The sequence below is a fragment of the Panthera leo genome, chromosome A1 (genome assembly GCF_018350215.1).
Source record: "Panthera leo isolate Ple1 chromosome A1, P.leo_Ple1_pat1.1, whole genome shotgun sequence".
NCBI lineage: Eukaryota > Metazoa > Chordata > Mammalia > Carnivora > Felidae > Panthera > Panthera leo.
In genome coordinates, this window is record NC_056679.1 from 19,569,827 (window position 1) to 19,580,874 (window position 11,048).

The 11,048-nt window shown below is 41.5% G+C and overlaps 1 protein-coding gene across 7 annotated transcripts in view; it reads right to left on the minus strand.

Moving 5' to 3' along the window:
• The window catches only part of WDFY2 (WD repeat and FYVE domain containing 2), a 178,886-nt gene that overhangs the window by 11,079 nt on the left and 156,759 nt on the right, over positions 1-11,048 (minus strand). For all 7 annotated transcript variants that reach the window (XM_042908923.1, XM_042908724.1, XM_042908787.1 and 4 more), the window contains one exon: positions 1,246-1,351. In XM_042908923.1, the coding sequence (XP_042764857.1) occupies positions 1,246-1,351 (106 nt within the window). The remainder of the gene's footprint in view (positions 1-1,245; positions 1,352-11,048) is intronic.

An 11,048-nucleotide genomic window follows, 5' to 3' on the forward strand; every position in this document is an offset into this window, starting at 1 on the left:
TGCTGTTACACTGAAGGGGCCAAGCGGTGCTTTCAAAAGCCATATTCTACAATTCCCCACTTCCAAAGCGTAATGATCATTTTAATTAGTTACTAATAGAACTCCCATGGATTTATGGTTTGGGCAAGTCAGGCTTTAATCTTCTTAAGCATTTAATTACTGGCATTTGAAAGGCATTACATTGTGGATAATAGCAACTACTCTCTTGAAATGAGATTGGGGTGAGGGCGTGGAAAGAAGTTGGGAAATTGCTTTTGTCTTTTTAAAGTGTTGCTTTTCTAAGTCTTGCACCCTGCAAAGAAATAAATTAGAAGAATATACACTGTCAGAGGGAAAGTTCACCCCGTGTAATTCTAGGGAAATGAGAAAATGGTTAACTTCAAAGTCCTTGTCAAAGGGGATATTCAGTAAACAGATCAGTTGTTAAGATGCTCAAAGATGAAAAAAGAAAACTCATAAAGAAAGAATTCTATGATAAAACTTAAATGTATGCTTAAAAATGACAAAGTATATATTTATATCTGGAGAATGGTTAAAAGCACAAAAATAGTTATTTATGATATTTCTACTAATATCAAACTAAAAAGACTCTGACTTCATCAAGTACCATTTCTCACACGTTAGCCACCGTTCTCTAACATAAAGCACATGAGTTTTCTATGCTCCTAGGGCACTTTAGGGAGTAATCGCCTGAAAATAGATGGTTCCCTTTTCCCACCTGAACTTTGGTTATGAATGGAGCAACAGATTCAAAGTCTGAACAGCTTAGTCTCGGTCGAAATTCTTATGAAATCTCTCTTGCATGAATGTTACATGCCAATTTGTGAGGGGTACAAAAAATGGAATTTCCTTTTGTACGGAAAAAATTTTTTTAATGTTTGTTTGGTTTTGAGAGACAGAGAGAGACAGAACCTAAGTGGGGAAGGGGCAGAGAGAGAGGGAGACACAGAGTCCGAAGCAGGCTCCAGGCTCTGAGCTGTCAGCACAGAGCCCGACACAGGGCGTGAACCCACAAACCGTGAGATCACGACCTGAGCCGAAGTCGGACACTCAACCGACTGAGCCACCTAGACGCCCCCGAAAATTTTTTATTCTCTGACATAACATGTCTTATTTCACAGTTTAATCATAAAATAGAGCAGAAATGAGCAGAAGGGGAGGCTGAGGCATTCCTCGGCAGACCCAGAACCGCACAGTCCAGCCCAGCGGCCATGGAGTGGTCCCGTGACCTGCTGTGACACGTACCTCCTGCCTCTCCACGTCCATGTTCCAGACCACAATCCCACCATCACCACCGCAAGAGATGAGCTGCCGTGTGTGCTGCGCATAGGAAAGGGCCTGGACTTTGTCACTGCAAAAGAAAGCAAAAGTCAGTGACAGTTCTGGAGAGCAAATGAAAGCCCTAAAGGCAGGAAGCCCAGCAAAGTCAATCAATGCGCATGCTCACCCTTGAGCCCCAAGCACAAGTCTTAGAAATCAGATGGAATCAAAATGTTTAAGATGCTGAGGCCCAGGAAGACAGAGTTTTTGTCAGTTACCAACACTTAAAGGAAAAAAAGCTGATTGTTGAACTCAGTGTAAGATAGTACTATCCCTTTCCTTAATTGATTTATTATATATAAAATCTGTGGCACATGTTTGTGCTGTATTTGTTCTAAAGTCATGATTTTACCTTTAAAAAAAAATTTTACTTTAGAGAGTGCGTGAGGCAGGGAGAAGGACAGAGGGAGAGAGAGAGGGAGGGAGGGAGGGAGGGAGGGAGAGAGAGAGAGAGAGAGAGAGAGAGAGAATCTTCAGTAGGCTCCACGCTCAGTGTGGAGCTGGACACAGGGCTCAATCCCACCACCCTGGGATCACAACCTGAGCTGACATCAAGAGTTGGATGTTCAACCGACTGAGCTACCCAGGTGCCCCTGATTTTACCTTTTATAAGAAAAGCATCCTTTTTTTAATGTTGATTTTTGAAGGAGAGAGACATAGAGTGCAAGTGTGGGAGGGGCAGAGAGAGAGGGAGACACAGAATCTGAAGCAGGCCCCAGGCTCCCAGCAGAGAGCCCAGTGTAGGGCGTGAACTCGTGAACTGTGAGATCATGACCCAAGCCGGAGTTGGATGCATAACCGACTAAGTCACCCAGGCACCCCCCCAAAAGTATCCTTTAAGAGCACTGGAGGTCATTCATCGGAATGCCCACTGCATTCCTGCCAGATCCAGGTAAACCATGTTGCCTGAGGTGTGAGGCACATCATGGTGGCTTAAGCCAAAGGGTGCCATTTCTTGGCTTCCAGAGTGAAACCAAAGCAGCAATAGACTTGAGTTTTGCTGACTCTCTATTTTCTCTAGTTTTCATTTCCTCTCTACTCATTTTGTGTTTTATTTTTCTTTCTAGTTCATACATGGCTGATGAATTATTCCTTCTTGGGGAAAGCCAAGACCAGTTCCGTGGTCTGACAATTTGAGCATCACTAACAAAAAGTTATATACATTATTCTCCATTGGGTGAGGGAATAGGAAACTGGCTTCTTGGTTGTTTCTGATTATGTTTCTATTTTGAGCTCAAATCAATTAAGGATTCTGTGCCCACTGGGAAGGAGAACAACTCCTTGAAATCTGGACTGGGTTTTTTTTTGTGTGCTTTCGTGTTTCCTTTTGCCCTGCAGCTGAAGTTGTGGAACAGATGCTGTTAAAGCCCCGTGTGTCTGCGTCTACACTTCAGTAAGGCCTGTCCCTCTCGTATATGGAGTATTATTGTATTTCCAGAGGGTGTCAATAACTTAGATTACAGTATTATTTCTTTTTTCTTGTTTTAATTTCTCTTCTTTTTAGATTATAGTACTTCTTAAATTATAAGAACTTGTTCTATTCGGCTTATAAAGAGAAACAAATGTTTATAGAAATTCATTCTTCCTAAATTTAACAGAAAAAAAGGAAATTGAGCCTCTAAAACTTTAAGTTTACTAGACTTAAAAATTATTTTACACAAAATACTAACTCAATAACATTTTAAGAACCTAAGTTCAGAGAATTGAGGCTAATTCTTTGGCATATGAGACTAGTATGGTTACATTTTAAAACACAGCTAGTCCTTTTCTTATTTATCAGTGTTAAGTATAACACAAGTGTACAACTTATTTTAATGGGGTTGATTTCTTATAAGTGTATATAGGATAAGTGGTCAAACAAGCGAATATGATGCCTATATAATGCTTAAGACTATTAAAAATATAAATTCGTGTTGAACTCAACTGAATTAATTGTTTTGATAAAGTTTCTCTATAACTAGCAATTATGTGTTATGGCACATCAACTTACAGATAATCCCTAAGATCTTTAGGTAACTTAAAATGGATTACTATTAGGTTGAACTAATTGATAAACAATCACTAGATACCCACTTAGATAATTTCCAAGTAAGTCAGAATACTGAAACTTTGATTACAAAGCATAGTATTAAGCTTATATATACTTCCTTTTTATTTTGTACATCCTAGACAGGCTGCAACTTAGGTGAGTCACCAATGAACACGTCCACGTGTGCCACCGTAAGGAGACATAAAAGTGGCATATGTTGCAAGAGAAATTTCTGTGGTGTGCGCTCCTGAGCTTTGCTGGTCTGCTCGGATGCTTGTATGTGACAGCTTTCAATTACCCACATCCTCCCTCCTCCCAATTTTCTCTAGGAGATATACACTAGTTACTTTGGTTAATTATTATAATTAAAATGGATGGTTTATGGATGGACTATGCGAGGGGCAGTAATGGAAACAAGATATGACGATGTGTGGGCTTTGGTTTTTCAAAGAGAAAACAGAACGGTTTTGTCTTAAAGCAATGGTTCTCGAACTTTTTTGTCTCAGGACCCCTTTGCACTCTTAAAACTTATTTGAGGACACCAAAGAGCTTTGGTTTAAATAAGTGATAACTATCAATATTTATTGTATTTGAAATCAGAATTGAGAATTAAAAAAAATATCGATTCATTTGGAATTAGCAACGAATCCATTCCATCTTAATATAAATCACATATATTTGATGAAAATTAACTGTACTTCCCAAAGTGACAAATTTTGATGACAAAAATGGCACTGTTGAACATTTCTGCCATTCTTTCTAAATAGTATGTGGCTTCACAGGAGCGAGCCAGATAACCATCTCTTTCTGCATTTATTCTGATGCCACTCGTCATGCAGCCTCTGGAAAACTCCATTGTACATTTTTGAGAGAATATGGATGAATAAGGCAGTTCTAAAGTAAAGTATAAATTTGTTCCAGAATATGAGAAAGAAAAATGAAGGATAAAACTTGGAACGTGAATTTTATTTGCTTTGGTTTATAATACTCGAGTCTGAAAAAAGAGCAATAAAATGCATTAAAATCTTGGCGTAGTTCCCTCAGTTTTGATGGCCTGCTTCCTTGCCTTACTGATTAATGCCTTTGACTACAATGCAAAAGGATATTTTTTACCTTCTATAGAATCTGCCTAGCTAGCAAAGATTTTGTGTGTCACCACAATTATTTTCAGAGCTTTATGTTGACTTGGTTAAAGTCCCAGAAACATCTCTGACAACTCTTTTGATTTTGCCTTCCCAGACTGTACCCTGTCTTTTGAAAAAATAAAATAAAAAATTTGGGATACTTTTTATACCTACAGCTATCTTTGAGATTTCCTGGAGGGATCCTTGAGAATTGTAAAGATGTGTTCCTTTGCCTCATAAAAAGAGAGATGCTATAAATAACTGTATTCGTTTGCTGTGTTGCTATTTTAAGAGTTTCATGGGACGAGTTGTCAGATCACAAGAGATGCTCAGTCTTCCCTAGGTCAAGTCAGTATAGATAAGATGTTATTAATATGTAAGTATTTCTAAAGTTGCATATTTTATGGGAGGACCCTGGAGATTAATCAGAGCTCTCATTGTCTATAATATGTTTTCCCCTCTGGGGAAATAACGATCAAAACTCTTGGGAAACACTTATGTAGGCTATCTCAATAGAGAATTTTATTCTCCTCCCTTATGATATTATCTGTCACAGTAAAAAAAAAAAAAAAAAACAAAACCTAACCATTAAAGTCTCTATAATCTATAGATAACTTTTGTTTCACTCTGATGCTTGCCTGAGGGCTCTGTTATAAGCTACAGGCCAGAAAGGAGAATCTCGAGAGTTTCACAGAAAAGGACGACATGTACCAGGTATTTTAAAATATTGCTATTTCAAAGAACAGACTCTCGGGCAAAGGTTACAGAGCTGACACGACTTAGACAATTTGTAAGCTGTGCTAGTGGACCAAGTCTGGATTTCCTTGGATTTCTGGACTCTTTTTAGTCTGGCTGCAGATGGCTTCATGAATGCAGACTACTAAAGCAAGAACCAGCAGAACAAGAATTAATTACACAGGACTGAATGAACTGAAGAGGGACATTTTGCTGTGGTTATATGTCTGGAATATTGTTAAATGTCCTTTGGATCTATGAGGCTGCCTTTTCTCTTACTTTTTACCCTACGTCTAACCTACAATCTTGTAAACTCTGCTTTTATAAGCTAAAGAAACATTTAAACATGACATCCAGTTTTCAATGATTCCCCCGGAATTAAAAAAGTAATACTGAACCCCCTTAAATTTAATGGCAATATATTTATTTTGTAGGTTCAGTTAGCCTCCATCCAAAGGACATGACTTGGCAACCAGGTCCTTACCTGGAGTGTCATATTACAGAATGATGCTCATCGAATCAGATATGACTAGCCACTTGAACTTATGGCGCCAATGCCTACAAAGTCTTCCCAGGAAAACTGGCCTAGTACTGGGTTTGCAGGGTCCTGGCCTTACAGATAGTAAGGAAACTACCAGGCCAGGGACCTGGCAAATGTTGGCAACCTCAAGGAATTCAACCAAAGCTGTAAATACCACAGGTGAAATATGGTGCAGAATCTTTTGGGCTAGCTTTCCTAATCTTGGTACAGCCAATAACAGAGGCTTTGAAAAGCCCAATCCAAGATTCCTTATAAAAACTTGCAGGCAGAAGTTAATTCTGCAGGTTTGATAGTTATTGTTTAATACTCTTTGGCTCTATTATTTGCAAAGCAAACCAAGAAGACCTATATGGCTAATTAACACTCTCACCGTACAATGTGAATAATTAGGCCAAACCTTATGAGACCAACCTTTTGTGATCAAGAATAATCTTTGAGATTATTATGATTACAGGAGGGGTGGGGGAAGAACTATCAGGCAGACTGTGAAGGAATGAGATGGGCAAAAAGAAATTACTGGTATCTTCAAATGGAGTATCAGGTAATACCTAGCATACCTTTTGGGGTTGTCTGATTCTGTAGGGGTCGGCATCTTTCAGTACCATTAACTTTGCTATTTTATAACTCTGTAAGTTACACGAACCTGGTATTATTGCAAATGAACCTTTCCAGTGATGATATAACTAATCCCCCTGCCCGCCCCCTCCCACAGAAGAAGCCAGTTGTGAATCCACCTACCAATTCATTTCAGTTCTCCATTGTCTACGCATACGTCTGTTCTTTGGGTTTTCCTTTGAACTGGTGTAACATCTTACTAGTCCCTTTAGTAATTAATGACTAATATAAAATTTTCACCGGGTATTTGTTAACAAAAGAGTCAACTGTTTTCTATCTCTCTTGGCTGCTACTGCACACGTTTTAAAGTATGGAGCGCCACCATTCTGACATTCAAGGGCAAGAAGGAAAATCTATCTACTTGAACAGACTCGTAACCCGGTGATTTGAACAACTTTTCATTTGTTAAGGCATCTTGATACACATCAGTGATCTTGTAAAACCAAAATAAGCTACAGAAGGAACTGCTTTGCCACTCATAGCTGGCAGCAACATTCAGCAACCAATACATAATTTATGGGACTCCAATACTGTTAATATTCCAACACAGATGAGTGGAACACAGTGATGAATGCTGGATTCCAAGCTTTGTAATAAAGCTGCTCGGGGACTTCTTGATTTAAGGATTCACACTCTAACCACCTTGCAGTTAAAAACGAGGTAAGGGAACATCCCCAGGTTCACAGATTGAGGGTTATAAAGAACAAAAGATACCTTCTTCTTACATTCATGTTTCATCTGACATCAGTGTAGCATTTATACTGGAAAGCATTTCAAAACTGGTTATCATTCCACGGGTGAGAGCTCCAAGTACTGCATTGCAAATGCTCTTACCGGTGCACAAAAGCCTCACTTTTCACGACTACCAGGATCTGCCAGCTACAAAGACGACACTTACTGGCAATGGCCTCATTTCCCTTCTCACCAGCCCTAGAGGGAACACAGGCCTTAGTAGGCCTAGCTACATAATTTGGGGGGGGGGGGGGGGAGCGTCATGCACAATGAAAATGCAGGGCCCCTTGCTAAAAATGTACTAACAATGACAAGATGGTGACAGCAGGACATTAACCCAAGCATGGGGCCCATCCAAGCAGGGGGCCCATCCAAGCATGGGGCCCTGTGTGACTGCACAGGTAGCATGCCCCTGAGGCCGGTGCTGTGTCTGATGCTTGTTAAGGTTGAAAAAGGGTAGAGAAGCCTTTATTCTTTTTACTGAAACAGATTTTCAGACATAAGGTAACATCTGCTCAAATGTCAACTTAGGTCCTCTTCTACATCCTAAGAGTAGTATAGCAGCTTTCATTTCTTTGATGAAAAGTCCTAGATTACTTGGTGAAAATCTAATCAGTCATGCATCTGCTCCCAGAGAACTCGCTTTTTTATATTCAGAGCCCCCATATTCATAAGTCTCCCCAAACCTCCAAGGACCAGAAAAGGCTCGTGAGTAATCCACACATGTGAGGTCCCCCGGATAACAGATACTTGGGGCCATCTCACACCAAAGGGACCCTGGATGGATCTGCCTCCCTGGGAATCCTTGGATCACGGCCAGCCTGAACCTGAACATAGGATCCTACTGGGAGTGCTGGTTCGAGATTGGCAACGTTTGGCTGTTCACCGGCTAAGACGGAAGATGAGAGTAGCCACTGCCCTCCCATCCGCCTGCAAGTTCCTGAAAACCCTGTACTGAGTTCATGCAGTTCTGTTTTGGGTAACCTCCTGATCCTGAGAACAATGAGAACACATTCATCTCCTAAGATCCAAATCAAGAGTGACTCCCTCCACTGAGGCTTCCCATTTTTCAGTACAACTGGCAAACTGTCCCACCTCGTCCCCATTCTCATGCCTCTATAGCACCATTCAGGCAGTGGCTGTTGCCATAGTGCCCTTCATATCCGAAGTGTCTGCTATAAAGTCTGGTATATAGACAGAGATCAGTAAACTTCTGTTGAGTGTAATATAAATTGAGGGAGTAGGTACATGTGGCTATACTTCCACTTAAAATGCTATGTTCAGAGAGAAATACAAATCCTATCCAAAAGCTTGCTTTACAAATTACTGTAATTTTTATTAACAAGAATATTCTTAACACCTGTCACTTACTGTCCCTTACTCTTGTGCTGATTATTTTACATGCATTATATCGTTTATGGTTTTTGACAACCTTTGAGGGTTTTCCTTTCCAATATTATCCTTACTTTAGAGATGAGGAAACTGAGGATCAGAGAGATAGAGAGCCCTGCTTAGAGCCAGAAGGGCTGGCTCAAATACAGCCTGGCCTGATCCAGAGGCCAGCAATTAATGACCACACCACGGAGCACCACCCCTCGGATAAGATTCCACTCTCTGTGAAAACCCTAATTTTGAATTCTTTGATCTATTATGCATTAGTTAAGTGAGAAATAGAAAAAAATCTCTTCCCCTGTATCCTAATAATTCTCCGGTGATACAATGAGAAATGCTCCTAAATCTGAGATTCGCAAAGAGAGAAACCTTGCTCTCCTGACCCTTCCTCTCCTTCCCCAAACCCAGGAAAGGATGAATGTGAGAATTCTACTTCCTTTCCTAACTTGACAGGCAATTTACCTGATAAAGAGGGAAAGGTACAAATTCTGCCGATGGATATTTATCGACGAATAGCCCCTTTCTTTTAAAAAAATTTTTTTTTAATGTTCATTTATTTTTGACAGACAGACACAGAGTGTGAGCGGGGTAGAGGCAGAGAGAGACACACAGAATCTGAAGCAGGCTCCAGGCTCTGAGCTGTCAGCACAGAGCCTGATGTGGGGCTCGAACTCATGAACCGTGACATCATGATCTGAGCTGGAGGCTTAACTGACTGAGCCACCCAGATGCCCCACTGACTAGTCCCTCTCTTTACAAAAAGGCTTTGAAGATGCTTGTAACAAAAGTCTTATACATGCTAGGAGTCGGAAGAGAAAAACCAAGAGCTGGGACTATGGAAAAAGGAAGCAAATACACAGGCCGTGTGTGCCAACAGCCGGGGCTGTGACCACGTCCCCCATAACCGAAGATCCCAGTGTTGGTGGAGGGTTCCATCCCAAAAAGTTCATCTGTGCTTTAAATCGAGTTACCGTTAAACTAAATTGCCACAAAGTCTTAAAAGCCTGAGAAAAATACTGCTAGAAAGGAAAATTATGGTCATAAAGTTGGTCATGAAATGACAGGTATTATCTAAGAATAAAAAAGGATCTAAAAAGCCCAAGTATCATTATTAGGTTTGACACGGTGGGCATGGGACAATAAATGTCCAGGCTTATGCTTCTGTAATATCCATCCAACTGGTAATGGATACTTCAGAAACATAACTGGTCCCTGAAACTGGAACCTTTTCTTTGCCTTTCCTTCCACAGAGCTAGCACACAATCATGGTCCACTTGCTACAGGGAATAAAAATATCAAAATGTTTCAAATGCAGAGAATATTGTATAGAAGTATACTTTCTTAGCTTTTTTCCCTTGGACTTGGAAACATTTCAGTTACTCTAGTGCTAAAGCTCTCTCTGCTTTGATGGGTTTTTCACACACCAGATCAAATTAGTTGCACAAATGTCTTATTTCTGCTGAAGGATGGAATGAAGCCACAGGACCCAGGACAGAAGACCCGTAAAGCTGCCCCTTCACATCGGGGTCGGATATTCCCACAAAAGGGGAAGGTGGTCTTTCCACTCCTCTGGGGCTCTCTGGTCCGGTCGGCTCTGCCCAGTTCCCAAGCTCACCAATTCGGTGCCTGATTTGGAACTCTGACCACCCAGAGTCTCCCTGAGGGGAAGGTGGGAACATAAGGAATTGTAGGGCAGCTAGGGGCAGCCTCGGGCCCCACGAAGAAACTCTTTGGCCTCTAGAGTGGAAAAGAGACCAAAAAAACATCATGGAGCACAGAAGGGGCCATCTGTTAGTCAATGCTCATTTCTCTGCCCCAGTACCTAGTATAGTGCAGGATGCAAAGAAGGCTCTAAGTAGCTTTCTTGGACTGAAAGAAGGTTTGAGAGACCCAAGCTACCAGCTGGAGGCTTTGAGGGTGGTAGCTCAATATTCTCATCTAAAAAATGACATCGGGCTTCCTTCTTACATATCCAGGGTTCTTGGAAGATTACACTGAGGTCCCTGTGAGTTTCAGAAGCTCTCTGGCAAAATACTAAGCTCCATTCAAAGACAACAATCACTGAACACCAATCCAGTGGCCAATTTTCAGGACAAAGCAATGGTGGCCATGTGGCGCTATGCTCCCCTTCCTGCCTGCTGCCCTGGCCCCTTTCCTTCCGCCACCTTCTGTGAGTCCCAACCTCCCACTTCCAGCGGCTCTGGTGTCTTCCCCGTCCTCACCTCGGGCACTCAAACCCACTCTAACAGGGTCAACACCAACTGATGCTGAGGAAGTTCATCTCTCCCAGCTGTGTGACACCAGGCGGCCCCTCCCAGGCTAAGGCCCAGTGATGGTGACCACAGAGTTCACGTCATTCCTTTCTCAGCTTGAGTTAAATAAAGCCCCAGGCAAAGGCCTACGGCCATTATTCCTGTTTAAAGCCAGGGCTGACCAGTGGCTCCTGATCTCACCAGCCTGCTGGCCCACTAGGTTCTAAGGGTACAGAGTAACAGGATGGACTCCCAAGTACAGTCTGTTCCATTTTCTAAAAGGTCAGGTCTGCATTCCTTAGAAACTA